The 15443-nt window shown below is 39.4% G+C and overlaps 1 protein-coding gene across 1 annotated transcript in view; it reads right to left on the minus strand.

Annotated features, from left to right (window-relative positions):
* Nucleotides 1–5592: 5592 nt before the first annotated feature.
* WDR70 (WD repeat domain 70) overlaps nt 5593–15443 on the minus strand; it is a 154455-nt gene continuing 144604 nt past the window's right edge. Inside the window, exons 16-18 of the mRNA XM_084278656.1 lie at nt 14991–15107; nt 13306–13468; nt 5593–5719 (exon numbers count right to left, since the gene is read on the minus strand). Coding sequence (XP_084134782.1) covers nt 5635–5719; nt 13306–13468; nt 14991–15107 — 365 coding nt within the window. The 3' untranslated portion in view covers nt 5593–5634. The remainder of the gene's footprint in view (nt 5720–13305; nt 13469–14990; nt 15108–15443) is intronic.

Below are 15443 nucleotides of genomic sequence, written 5' to 3' on the forward strand. Positions count from 1 at the left end.
AGAAGCTGTAAAAAGCTGCAGGCACTTTGTGGCTAGGAGAAAATTAAAAATAATCTGAACAAAATGGTGATACATTTTGGGAAAATGCAGTGAATTTCGGTGCAAAGGAAAAAAAAAATCCAATATTTAATAACAATACATAACCACCAGAGAGTGAATTGGCTGGGCAGCAGCCTTGCAGGGAACGTCCTTAAATTTAAGGGGGATTAGGACCTGAGCACACATCTGTTATACCAAACTGCAGGGAAAAAAGTGACTGTAATGAGACGTACAAAAGTAGCTTCATCTGAAACAGTGAATACCTGTGGGCACTACACTTCAAGAAAGGTGAACAATGAGAACAAGGCAGAGAAAGCAAATAAATGGTGATATGCCAGAAAACATAAAATATATGGAGAAAACAAAAGAATAAGAGGAGACAGGAGAAGATAATAAAATTCGAACATAATACAAAGCTGCTGCAAAGGGAAATGTCTTAAGCTGACTTCCATGGCTGCTGGGAACAGGATAGGAAATAGTGGGCTTCAATTGTTGCAAGAATGTTTTTCTTAGAGATTATGAAAATTCTTCTAGTGCTAAGAATGGAGCACTGGGACAGATTGTTTTGTGAGACTGCAGTGTCTACCATGGGAGCGTTTAAAGAGCTGATCCAATAAACATGCCAGAACTGGTTCAGGTATAGCTGTAACTTGAGTCAAGGATGGACTACATAACTTCTCAAGGACCCATCTAGTCCAGTTTATCTACTGCAGGTATTCATCTGTTGCATCTACTGTTTCATGGTACAAGGAAAAAGGCCAGAGCCCACAGGAATTCTCTGGAAGAGTAAGAAGAATCTTAACTACTATCCCTGACATACAACAGCCTTCCATGATAGCTAAGGTTAAAAAAAAAAAAACCAACAACTTATTGGCTATGTTATCTGAATCAGCCTTCTTTTGAGTCATCTCTCAGAGTACAAGATGAACATACTGTCTGATCATCAGCCATTAAAAAAAAAAATCATAGGCTGTTGCCAAGGCACTCAAGCAACACATAGGTTATGGAGATTCCAACAAGCTGATCTAAGACACTGCTGCCAAAGTGGGAGACTGTCAGTATGCTCCAATAGCTCTGCATGTAGGATGGGAAGCTTCGACAACCAAAGCGAATTTCAACCAGGATGATATGCTACAGACAGAGAAATATCTTGTGTTTCAGAGCAATCCAGACTGCATGAAGCAATTAGATGCTGGAGTCCCAGAGGATGGATAAAGTGCACATTGTATACAAAATTGTTTAAATGGGATTAGCCAAAAATCCTAGCAGATTTAAAAACTGATGTAATAAGATGCATCTACGCTTCAGCGCCAGGCAAGCATAAGGACGTCTCTGCTAGCCAACTATCCAACTCCTCATTTACATATATGCATGAAACAGTTCAACAGATGAGGAGAGCTCAGGGATCAACAACAGGGGATAGAACGTCACAAAATCCTAGCTTACCCATGGTAAAGAGTCAAAACAAGCCTGTTGATTTAAAATGAGGGTAACTGTAGGGCTTTCATTAAGTTCCCATTGCTGAGAGGCAGGCTAGGAGGATATACAGGCATTTAACACAATGAGGAAATAGAATTTTGCAATACTATTGTGACTTTCAGTACACATCAGAATACAAATGGTTCAGTATTAAAAGAGGATGTGAGCTACAAATGTCTCAAGCTGGACACCTTCAAAGGCATCAGAAGTCAAAGGAACTAGTGGATAAAGATCTAACCAAGAGGAAAGCACTTTGGCTCAACAATGCCACTCATTGCAAAACAATCCTCAGGGCCAGCAGAGATTGAACTGATAGGGTCAACACTCATGGTTTCTCTTCCCATAATACATATTCTTCTGTGGCCCAACAGAGAAAATGCAGGCGTGACAAAGAACCTGTCAGGAATGTAATTCTAAACAAGGGGCCAATGACAGGAGGGCACAAATTTACAACTGTTGCTATCAGTGACAAAAACATCAGAGGTAGAAGTATCATCTTCAGTGAATTGTATCCCCCAAAGTAGACCAAAGAGGAACTTGAAGAATCATAAAGCAGTTGCAAACAAGCAGAAGAAAAGTGCCAGGAGTCAAAGACAGCCTTAGCACCCTTCTCACCTGTTGTAGAAGCCTTAAAAAAAAAGAAGGCACAAAGGAATGAGGAGGATAGGACATGACAAAGGACTACAGACTCCAGTTAAGACCTCTACGCCACCAGCAGCAACACAAGCAAGGAATGGGAAATCAAGCTGAATGCTAGCTGGTGGGCTGATACCACCTGGCAGGAAAACCCTAGGTCTTACGGACAGGCATGGAGCGTTCACAGCTGGTCTTAACTAGTCATAAGGCAAAGCACACAAAAGCCATAAATGGCTATAAAGAAGCATTTAGAAGCTGCAGAGAACATGGAGAAAGAAATCCAGATTTGGAGAAAGCACCATGGGGAAGCCATTCTGCATACCAAAATGCTAGTGATGATTGTGGCACCCCCGTAAGCACATCTAAGGAACTAAGCAACTCACTTTGTTTCAGAAATAAGAAAACAAAAGCCCATCAGGACCCTGGCCTCATTACCACTAAATAGGGACACAGCAGGACCCAGGTTTTAATGTGGCAATTATTAAAACCTAGGTCCTTCCCAAAGTTTAAAAGAAAATTAGGTTCATGAAGAACTGATAGAAGGGTATTTTCCAATATTCCCGTTTGCATGTGGAATTCCATCTTTCATACAAAAATTTAATCATGTTAATATTTTAAATTTGAGTCAGAGTTTGCTGTCCCAAAAATGGTCAAGCAGACAGTTCATATCTCCTTCCTGACCAGATTAACTCTTACCATCAGCCTAAAAACTGCTTTAAAAAATGTGTTAAGATTTGCCATGTTGTTTAACATGTTTGAACAACCCAGAGGAAAGACTATGGCAAACAAACCAAGCCAAGAGTTAAAGTACAAGTACAATTTAAGTTGGTTTTAAATCTTTTAAATATATCCGCATGTGCACGTGCATTTTTCTAAATTTTAGGCTGTTAACAATTAATCACTCTAAGTAGCAATGATGAACTCTTGGAGAAATTCTAACAGAACTTTTGCAGGGTTCACTTACAGAACTCATTCTTCTAAGAATTAGAAAACAAGATTTAGCTGATATGAATAAATAACATAAAAGGACAAGCTCCCCTCAAGCTCAGACAACAGCTGCAGCATTTTACCTCATCTGCCTATCCCGCAGCTCTGCTCCCTAAGACACACTGACTCAGTGAACAATAGACATTCATCCTAAAACCAAGTACATACTCATCCTTTAAAAGACCTTATTCCACATTTTACAGAAATTTATTTTAAAATACTTTATTTTGTAATGCATTATCTGGACGAATAAAGGACCAAAAAAAAAAGTCTTAATTAAAACAACTGCATTTAATGTTTATTTGCATAGAGAGGTTTTTACAAGGTCTTCTTAACAACCACTGCTCTTCATCTGGTACTTCTTCTCATCCATTAACTGTCCACCTAGGTGTTCAGTCCTTCATTTGACATTTTACAGCTGCAACTTTAAATTTAGCATTGCTCTGCTATTCTACATAAGTACGTACTAAAATATTTTTACAAGGGACAAAGACAAGTTAGGGATTATTTCATGAGGTTCCACCCATCAAAAGACTTCACTGAATGAAAGCATTGGAAACGTTTTGTTGTGGGAATGTTATGCCAATGCTAGCAACACCTTTTGAAGTCAGGCCTACTTTTCTAGCGTAGAAATGATAACTGAAAAACAAAGATGAGCTTGGAAAAGTAAATCTTGCAATGAAACAATGATGCATATCAATGCTTAAAGAAGAAAACCTAAGCTCTGCTGACTATGCTTGAGGTTAGGAAGGTGATTAAGAGCTTTGCCAAATATAGCCTTAAAATATGCCTTCAGAATTGATTTGTAATTAAGGAAGCTTGATTGTTTATGATGTTTATTACTCTCCTCTTAGTGGAAATGCAGAGTGCTTGCTATAGTTAATATTATCATAATCACAATACTTATAATCACAATATCAATGCCTAAAACTAGCTTAGGTTCCTTTCTCCTCTAAAGGATGTTAGTTTTAAATCTGTCCTTCCTTCATGACATTCAGAATTGCAATTCTGAATGTTAAACAATGAAAACTCGCAGCATTTTAAAAAAAACATGTTATAAAGAATAGTATCAGTCTTCAAAGAGTGTGAGGGAAGACATACATGATTCAGGCATACAACAAAGAATAAATACACAGCTCTGCTCTACCCTAATGCTTATCAATACAAACTAATAGGAATAGGAAGCCAGAACAAAATTTTGCATCAACTAGGCAATGAACATGTTATTTTTAGTAAACCAAAATAAAAACCCATAATTTTTAAACCAAAATTATTAAACAAAAAAAAAAAGCATAATTCACATTGAAAAATAAATGCTGTATAAAATACTGCTGTGAGATACTGCACACACTTAAAATGAAAATCATTCCAGGAAGGACAGAGACTAGAAAATGTTTCCTAAAGTTCACTCAGAAGTGTGAACTAAATTGGAACCTGAGTGAATACATAAATGAAGCAAACTTGTTTATTCCATATTGTTTAATCTAAATAAAACTGAGAACTTCGTTACACTTCTAACGAAGGAGGCAATCTTTCAGACTGAAGAGGAGTCCGAGAAACTGTATTATTTTATTTATATACTTAAATGCATTAAACACCGTGGCCAGCAGTCCAGGGAAGTAATTGTACCCCTGTACTCAGCATTAAGTGAGGCTGCACCTAGAGTATTGTGTGCAGTTCTGGGCTCTTCACCATAATAAGGACATTGAGGTCGTTGAGCAAGTCCAGAGAAGGGCAACCAGGCTGGGGAAGGGGCTGGAGGGCAAATCCTATGAGGAACGGCTGAGGGAGCTGGGGATGTTTAGCCTGGAGAAGAGGAGGCTGAGGGGAGACCTTATCACCACCTACAACCACCTGAAGGGAGGTTGTAGAGAGGTGGGCGATGGTCTCTTCAGCCAGGTGACAGGAGATGGGACAAGGTGAAATGGCATGAAGCTGTGCCAGAGCAGGTTTAGATTGGACATTAGAAAAAAATTTTTTACTGAAAGAGTTGTCAGGGGCTGGAACAGGCTGCCCAGGGAGGGGCTGAGTCACCTTCCCTGGATGTGTTAAAAAAATGGGTAGATGTGGTACTTACGGAAAATGGTTTAGCATAGGATGGGAATGGTTGGACTTGATGGTCTTAAAGGTCTTTTCCAACCTTGTGATTCTGTGATTCTGATACAGCATTTGTAAAGTTGGCAGTAATGAAATAAACATTGATAATATACTGAATTCACCAAAGTCTTATCTATAAAGAAATATTTTTCACTTAAATCACGAAGCTAAATAACTGACACAGAGACAAGTTATTTACACAAAATAATTAGTTCCTTCTTACAAAATTCAGATGTAGGATTGCAATCCAGTGTAATACAACAATACCTTTTCACACTGCAGCAACCTTTATGAACTGAATTTTCATTTTAAAATTCTGGCCCACTACCCAAAATAAAGAAAAAAATGCTGCACTTTCTTTCAAATGCTCAAAATTTATTCTCTAAACCACATTTTTCAAATTTTACGTTTTTTCCACTCTGGCTTGTCTGTTTCATCATCTTCTGGTTCCACTTCTGCAAAAACTGTTTTCGGCTGCGTTCTAGAAAACATTAAAGAGATTACAATAATGGTCAGACTACAACTGTTCATCAGAAACTATATTAGACATGCATTAGACACAAATTACATCCCTTCTATACTTAAAAAAAGAGCATCCTAGATGTGCCCATTTTTCATTTTCAACCTTCTAGGAACTGAAGAAGCTTGCAGCTCTCAGACCAAGAACAAGCAGAACAAGCACACATCCTTTGCAAGTATTATTTTCTCATCAGCTCACAATCATTAGCAGTGTGTTCCATGAATAAAATTAAGACAGAAGAGAGGAACAAATCAATTTAATACAATGCTAAAAAAATGGAACTGTGGGTCGTCTCATTCCATGATTTTAAGAAAAGAATCCTCCATTTCAATACACTGTAGTATGACAGCAGCCAGTAAGTGAAAACAGAACAGCCAAGCCAAGCTTCTGGCTTAGCCTATGCATGAAAAAAACAGCCCCTCCTCTGGAGACTTTATCCAGCACTACCGTAACATAAAAAAACCCTAATGATCTTCATATGAGAACACAGTGTATCCTACAGTCAAGCTTGATGGTATCTATTCCCCCACTGTTTACTTGTATTTTAAATAACACTTAAACTTTGTAAAAATAATTATTGATTACTTTTTAAACGAACACAGTATCACGTAGCATTTCAATAAACTGTTTGGACATCCAGTTCTCCTGTTTTACACTTTAATCACTGCATGGTCCCCTTTTCCAGCCTTAAGTCTCAGCACAATCACTGCAGAGCTGAAACTACTGGATTCCTGATGCTGGCTGTGTTCGACTCCTCATTACAACAGGCACAAAAAAGCATAAAATACTGCCAAGGCATCATCTTGTTAATGTATTAACTAATGTTTTTACAGCAGTCTAAGGATGTGAAACACTATTATTATAACAACTGTTATTTGGCAGACTCTGTAAAATGCATAAACCTTAACAAATCGTGTCTGCCTTACTTAATACAATAGGCATAATTCAATGCTGCCACTGACTTCGAAAAGTAGCAGCAAGCTTTAAACTATTAAAGAGTAGGATTCCACTTGTTAAAATATGTGGCACAAAATAGATTTAAAGTCAACAAAACTGATGAAAGACAACCTCCCTGGTATCCTTCTGCAGGCCTGCCTTCTCCTCCATCTTCCAAACTTGCTATGGAAGTGAGGAGTATTATACTAAGAAATTCCAGAGATGGTCCCACTGCAGGACTCTACTGGCACATGGTCCCAAAGTGCAGGCTGTGGAGACCTTGTATGCAGATGAGGACCTACACTATTAGAAGAGTCACTGAACAATGTGTGGAAAGCAGAACAGAGACTTAGAAAACAACCACCCTGATTTATAATTTCATTAGAAAATATTTATATAAGCACTACTTAACTGATCATTAAAGGAAGATTAAAAAACCCGACATCATCATTCAATCCAAAACAGATACCAGGGAGGAAGGCTTTATTGCTGAAATACATGATTTTGTCAGCTGCTAAAGTGGCAGAATGTATGGGATATTGTCTTTTTCCAGAACATGTTGATGGATATTTATGTATCAAGTTTTAGCAATGTACCTTCCTTTCATTACAATGTACAAAAGGTATCTGAATGCCATGTGTGATCACATCAAGTCAGTATTGAGATGATTGTTAGTAAAGCGCAACTAATCAAGCACAAACCTACCATTTCTGACCACAAAACCTGTTAACTGTCAGAATTTCGGTTGGAAATTTCCAACTAAGAAGGATGATTTCATCTGGAAACAAGCTGCAGAACCTGTGTATTTTCCAGGACAGGATTTGCACAGAGAAAAGTTACAGACTTCAGCTAATGTAAGTATGCTACTACGCCCAGTAAAGCTGGGGGTGGGGTGAGAAAAATAAAAAGAAATTAGAAAATACTGTAGCACAATCTAGCACTAACCAGCTAAAGCAAAAACATCCAGAGGAAATCAAGTCTGCTTGCTATCTTGTTTTTTAAAATTAGCATGAAATGGCTATAGCCTCAGCTCAGCTGAAATGTAAACTGTTCCACCTCCACAAGCTACACAGCAGTAACTGGGGCACCCAGGGTGATTCATATGTCGGACCATTTTAAAGACATGAGCACAGAAAACACTGTTTTTGTTATAGCACCATCAGCATTGATGGCTTAATTTAAACATGAATTGTTCTGCTCAGTAACTGCACTAGAGATTGCTAATGTAGTACAGGTTTGCTGCCTTATTAATATTTATACAAAAATTATCAAAACAGGTCTATTACTTCAAAATATTTTTATTTCTGAGGGCTAAATACAATTGGAAAGCTGTTCTTTTTCCCCATATATTTTCTCAATTTATCCTTGGTTTCTGGGGATGATTTCAGTTTGTTAGGGTTCTGCTTGGCAGATCTGATGGGACATTGCCATGGAGGGCGAAGGGGTCCAGAAGAGCTGGTTCATCTTTAAGGACAACCTCCTCAAAAGACATTTCATCCCGTATGCAGAAGCTTACTATGGAGGCACAGGGATCTATAGTAGGCTGAGATAAACCCCAAATCCCAAGAAGGAAGAACACAGGGAGAGGAAGCACGGACAGCCTTAGCCAAGGGGAGCAAAGGTATTAATTACATGAACATGGAGGAAGAGAGTTAGGAAAGCTAAAATTCATCTGAAGTTGAACCTGAAAAGAAATGTAAAAGGCAACACACCAAAAGCTTCTGCAGCTACACTGACAGCCAAAAGAATGAATGTGCTCAAGAAGGAAGATGTGCTCAATGGGGCACACTAATGCAGGATATGGAAAAAGTCAAGACAGCGCTATTTTTGGCTTTGTCTTCCCTGAGAAGGTCTGTCCTCATGTCTCTGAAGACGCTAACAGTAGTAACCGAGTCTTCAGGAGAGAGTGAGATGTTATCAACAGAGGGGAGCCGGCCCATGTCATTGCAAAGATACTGTATCATCTTTAAGATATCACTGGGTAACAGGGGGAGACTGTCAGTGACCAGAAAAGCTAACATCATCATCTTTATGAAGAGCAAAAGGAGGATTTGGGGAAACTAGAGTATAGTCTACTTAACCCCTTGTACCAGGAAAGGGTATGGAACAAATCACCATGGAAGGTATTTCCAGGCATATGAAGAACAAGAAGGTGATAGGGAACAGTCAGCACGGATTTAGCAAGGGCCTACTATGCCTGCCAACTAGTCTGCTGGAAAGGATGCCCAGAGATGGGTTGTGGAATCTCCATTCTTGAAGATATACAAACTTGGCTACGCAAGTCCCTGAACAACCTCAATCTAATTAATTAATTGGACACGTGCAACCTGATGTCAGTGAGCACAGTTTAGCAGGTAACTGGACAAGGTGACCTCCTGAGGTCCCTTCCTATCTAAATTATTCTATGATCCTGTGTTTTCACAGCTGAAACCAGCATCTCACACACTGACAAATGCACTCCTGTTGTGGGTTACACTAACAGGCTGTTAATAAAAATAGGAAAATCAAATTACATGATTTTTTCACACTCTGTGTTTCTCTTTATTTCACTTGTTTTCAACATACTCAGATCTTCACATCCCTAAAAAAAAATATTCCAGGAGCCATGGAGACTGCTTTAGTCATCATAAACCCTCTGGCTATGGGTTGTTTTTCCTAGTTACCTTTCAGCAATCCAATAAAAGTAGCTCATTAACACCTGAGGTTCATAGACAGCTATAGCTAAACCAGCTGGAGATGTCAATTGCATATCACAGTGTGAGGCTCATGTCACAGTAACTTTTTAAATTTGTGTTTATATTGCAGTGAAACAAAGGAGAAAGAAGACTTTCAAGCATTCCTGGAAATCAGAATAGTCGTAATGCTACTTCCAGAATGAAAAGTGAAGGGTTTTAGTATCAGGCCCCTTTTTGTTCCTTACTCCACCAGCCTGACTCTTCTTTGAATGCCAGGGGCTTCCCTCTCAAAATTACCAATTTCCACAAAAAGATTTTGCTTAAATATACCAACATGTGCCAACAAAATCACTGTTACAAACCAGAGAAACTGAATGACTGATGCTTCACGACTAGCACTGCCACTGAGAAAAAGCCATGTGAACACAGCACAGCTACAGAGTGTGGCTTCAGCTCATTCCCTTTTGCTGGTGACAAGCAGCAATAATAAGACAGCAAAATAGCAGTGACATCACTGAACTGAGAGGTAAGAACTCCCTCTTGGTGGGGAGGGAAACTTCATCCTCACCTTCCCTATGGTACAGAAGACAGCTACACCTGGGCCTGATTATGTCCTCAGCTACAAAGCTTAGCAATTCCTGCTGATCGTTCAGAGGGACATCTGAAGCCCTTACAGCATCTCTGTACAGCTGTGTTAAAACAAACAGCTCACAAAGAATGTAATTTTCAAACATTTACAACTGATGCCTCAAGTTCCTTTCCTGTAGTTCTTTACTTGAAATCTTCAATCTGTCCTTCCTTTCCCTTCACTCCACTGGAATAGCTCTTGCCAAGGTCTCTAACAACCTTTTTCCTGAAAAATCTCAAGATCTTTTCTTTATCCTCATCCATTATGACTTTTCTGCTGTGTTGATCACATCTATTTTGACACTTTATTCACACTGGGCTTCTGTGGTATGTCATCTCCTGATTCTGCGTGTACTTCTTATCATCCCCAGTATCCTTTTCAGAGGCATCTGTTTTTTTCACTCATTCTTCTGTACTCCCCCTCCATTTCTGGCTCAAATGTTAGGAGAAACAGAAAGGTCAGGCTAATGACAACAAGCTCGAAAAAATTTTCAAGTGATAAATAATGCAAATGACTATTTGGCTTCAAGAATAAATTAGGCACCTTTCACTCCAACAAAAAGGAAATATTTTTACATACAATGTATAAACTAACACGAAAAGTCACGTTGCAGGTATTTCTTAACATGAATTATTGAAGTGAGAATACAATTAAAAAAGCATGATATCAATTATCTGATTTAGAATGACCTAATCAGTATAAATCAGGACGAGATGAACTCTAACCCAGTCATCAAACAGAAAAAGGGCATTTCTTAGTCTTCTCAGTTGAAAATCATTTAATAAGCACCACTGAAGAAAAATAAGAAGCTATCGTTTCCTTGACATTTTCTTAAGAAGGGGAATGAAAGAAGTGAATAACCACCTATTGGACAACACAAACTTAAAAAGAAACTTACTGGATGCATTTTTTTTTAAGGTTCCAAGACAGAATGTAATTTTAAGTATATACCAGAATATCACCTTTCCTAACTATTGTATATCTTACCCTACAGCTAAAGCAGCCGGTTTCCCTGATTTTAACAGGGCCACTAGGGACATTCTCACAGTCCAGTATTATATGACAACATCAATTGCCTGTAATTTGCATGTTTTATTAAATATGCATTCATAAGAACATTTGTAAGATGTTTTCTGTATGGGGTAAACATATATGCTCCATAAAATCAGATATAGGATGTAATTAACACAGCTTTCTGTATCATTGGTGTGTGCAGGCAAGTAGCTAATGAAAACTATGATTGCCATTGGTCTGCAGCTGTTAGTAGATACATACATTTCTCAAAATTAAGAATAAAACACAAAGAAAGGTTTTGCATTTCAGTGGCAGTAACAATATTAATGATAACATTGATAATAATAATTCTCTTTGCCTAGAGTACCTCTTAAAGTCAAGCTTTTACAGCTAGGATAATGGCAGTTTCACTGACATGAGATTTATCAGCTGACAAAACCATCAAGGCAGCATGCTGTTGGCTGCACTCCAATTCCCCCACATACATATCACCGTCTGGTGTGTAAGTTAATAGCAGTCTGGGCTTGCATCCTCCCCACTTCTCAGCCAGCTCTCTTCTTCCCCTGCAGCTACATATTTAACAAGAGACTGTAATGAGATCTGCCCACCTGACACAGTAAGCCTTCTGTAATACAGCTATGTTTTAAAACTTTCATGTCTACTACATTGCAGGTGTCAGGGATGAAACTTAATACACAATCAATGAAGTTACTGAGCCAAAAATACACTGAGGTATCAATCTACCTGATGGAATGTGGGATTGTATTTACTTTTGAGAAGGGATAGTTATGTATCTCAAATAAAAACAGGTGACTATACATTCGAAGTGCATCTCCTCCAAACAAGAATTTTCACACAACTAAAAACATTATTTAGCACATTAATCACAACTACTTTTACAGAATCAAGCTTCTGAGTATTCCTTGTTTTGTACCAAGGCTGATACTGCATAATGCATTGATTCGATGCACAACACCTAACGCCATACTTATTAACTGCCAATAAACCGTACGTACCAATTACCCAGTCAGAGCCAGGCTGGGTCACTGACAATGTCAAGCTGCTTTGGAGCAGCTAGTTAGTCATCTTTGTGGAGATCTGGGTCAAGTTATAAAATAAGTGCTGCCACTAGGAATAGCTAAGATTCTTAATATGCTTTGAGTTTCTGGAAAGAGGTGGTGATTGTTTCACGAAAGAGCTAAAAACTAGTAAAGAAAGTACAGTCAGTAAAGTACTAATGACAGTACAGCCCAGGATTTTATACCCTGGGCTGCAAATAAAAAAAAAAAAATAGTTTCTTATTGGCAGACTGTTGTGTGCAGATTACATCATCTCTTCAGAACCTTTTCCTTATGTGTTTTGAAAATCGTACTTTTGTGTAACAAAAACATCAAAGATACTAACAAAATGTGAGAATTTTAGTAATTTTTGAAGTGGTGGCTTCTGTTAATTTGTACAAAAGGCACCTAGTTTTTTGGTCTTTTTTAGTACTGTTGCGAATGTATTTATTTAATAGTTTGAATACTATTTATTTTTAGGGAAAAAACCTAACTTTGGTAGGAAGCATTCTAGAAGCTTACTGAATGACTTTCATTGTAACAGACACACAAAGATACCACATTGCATATACAATTTAAACTGAGTAATTTACCATCTCTGGGATTATCAAGATTTTACTAACATAATCTTGATGAGGCTCTTTAATTTACACAACAGCTGAGTAAGTGTTTCTTTATGATAAAAATTTGGTAGGAGTTTTATTGGTGCAATTTTGAATGTTGCTATACCTTTAACTCCAAGTTAATTCAAGCAGGTACTCAGGTCATTACATAGGAAAAATGCCAATAAAAGTTTATGACATTCAAGAAATCATTTAAAATATGCTGTCATAACACCAGGTTAAGTATTTTGAAGGTTTAACCTCAGACTCAGGCAGAACTAGAGGGCATACTGGAAAATTTATCATCCCAGCCTGTCTATGCAACAGTAGCTTACTGAAAAGCTATACTGCAATTTCAGATACTGGAGGAGATTCTAAATTCTAATCAACTTTAAAAGCTTTAAAATAATTCTCTAGCACCAACAGGTACATTTTTAAAATGGAAATGTCAAATTTTAACCATTTAACCTCCTGGAAACTCTGATCATCAGAAAAGGGTACGGCATATTCTTGGTTTACATATTCATGGCAGCAATCCAGAAAGGGCAAAGTATACTATCAAAAATGTACCTCTTTTTAGCAAGCTCTCACTAGCCTCCAGAAGTATTACTTGTATTTTTAATTGTTTCCTTACTTAGCATATGCCGGAGCGACCCAGTACGGATTCTCCTCCGCTTCCTTTGCGTGACGTAAAATAGCCTCTCGAGGGTTGCTGTCATCTGTCTTATCCAGAGCGATATTCTTCACTATGTATGATGACAAGGTCCCTCCGTGAGTTCCAACACGCCCCCCACGACCTGTAGCAAAAAGAAAAAGAAAAGAGGATTTTAGAGGGGGAAAAATAAAAAACCCTAACATAGAGATGTGTTCTACTAGGCCTTTAATGATGATGGGATACAAAGAAGTTACTTAATGGTATAGGAAGAATCTAATTTAAACATGCATTCACTTAAGCATTTTACTGGTTATTTAACTTTAAGCAAGAAATTGTGATTATTAATTTGTTCCAGGCAAGCACTCCATTCAAAGACCAACTTAGAATCATCAGCTCACAGAACAGTTCAGTTTAGAAGGGACCTCAAAAACCATCTAGTCCCACCCCCTTCCATGGACAGAGACACCCTTCATAGAATCATAGAATGATCTGCGTTGGAAGGGACCCCAAGGATCACAGAGCTCCAATCCCCCTGCCACAGGCAGGGACACCAACCTCCAGGCCTGGATCTACGTAAGGCTGCCCAGGGCCCCATCCAACCTGGCCTTGAACACCTCCAGGGACGGGGAATCCACTACTTCTCTGGGCAGCCTGTTCCAGCACCTCACCACTCTTTCGGTAAAAAACTTCCCCCTAATATCTAATCTAAACCTTCCCTCCTTTAGCCTTAGTCCATTCCCCCTTGTCCTGCCATTATCTGCTCTTTTAAAAAGTTGAATCCCCTCCTGCTTATAAGCTCCCTTCAGGTACTGGAAGGCTGCAATGAGGTCCCCCCGCAGCCTTCTCTTCTCCAGGCTGAACAAGCCCAGCTCCCTCAGCCTCTCTTTGTAGGGCAGGTGCGCCAGCCCTCTAATCATCCTTGTGGCCTCCTCTGAACCCTCTCCAACAGTTCCACATCCTTCTTGTATTGGGGGCCCCAGATCTGGACACAGTACTCCATAGGGGGCCTCACGAGGGCACAGTAGAGGAGGACAATCACCTCCCTGTCCCTGCTGGCCACTCCTCTCCTGATGGAGCCCAGGATACCATTGGCCCTACGAGCTGCAAGAGCACACTGCTGGCTCATGTCAAGCTTCTCATCCACCACAACCCCCAAGTCCTTCTCAGCAGGGCTACTCTCAAGAAGCTTAGAGAACTCCCTTCACTAGACCAGGTTGCCCAAAGCCCCATCCAGCCTGGCCTTGAACTCTGCCAGGGATGGGCAGCCACAGCTTCTCTGGGCAGCCTGTGCCAGGGCCTCACCACCCTCACATGGAAGAATTCCTTCCTCTTATCTATCCAAATCTCCCCTTTCAGCTTAAAACCATTCCCCCTTGTCCTACCACTCCATGCCCTTGTAAACAGTCCCACTCCAGCTTTTCTGTAGCTCTCTGAGATACTGGAAACTGCTCTGAGGTCTTCCTTGAGCCTTCTCTTCTCCAGGCTGAACAAGCCCAACTCTCTCAGTCTGTCTTTATAGCAGAGGTGCTCCTGTGCTGGACACTGCCCATATATGTATAGCAGAAATGCTACCCAAAAAAGTCTGAGTGCAAGTCCAAGTGTAGCACTTAAGCATGATGGTCCCTTTGGCATACAACAGTCTGCAACATTTATGCTTAGGTTACCTGGTCCTGCTACTGGAGGTTCAGGTTTGTGAGACTTCATGGGGTCCAGCCTATCCTTCTCCAGCTGTTTCCTGGTGCTTCGCTGCCGGGGTTCACGGAACATCGGAAGTGCATGGGCTGAAGTGTCACAGTATGAAAAAAAAGAAACGTTGCAAGTACCACTTTCTTTTTAAGGTTTTAATTACAAAGTCTATGATTCTTCTTTGCAACAGAGAAGGTGGCAGAAGCAGCCCCCCAGTTTTTCTGTATCCAAGCAGTGCTTTACTGAGGTGTATTTAAGAGGGTTTCTTCCTGGCAGATTTTTCAAAGATGAAAGCAGACGATTTCCAAGGTGCCTTGAGGCAGGAGCCTTTCATCTGAAATACTGTTTGCACAGTTTATGTATATTTAATTTATTATCTGTCATTCAGTCCTACACATTAGCATTTTGACCAATCAGTTGCTCTATTCTGA

The sequence above is a fragment of the Gallinula chloropus genome (genome assembly GCF_964237585.1).
Source record: "Gallinula chloropus genome assembly, chromosome: Z".
Taxonomy (NCBI): Eukaryota; Metazoa; Chordata; class Aves; order Gruiformes; family Rallidae; genus Gallinula; species Gallinula chloropus.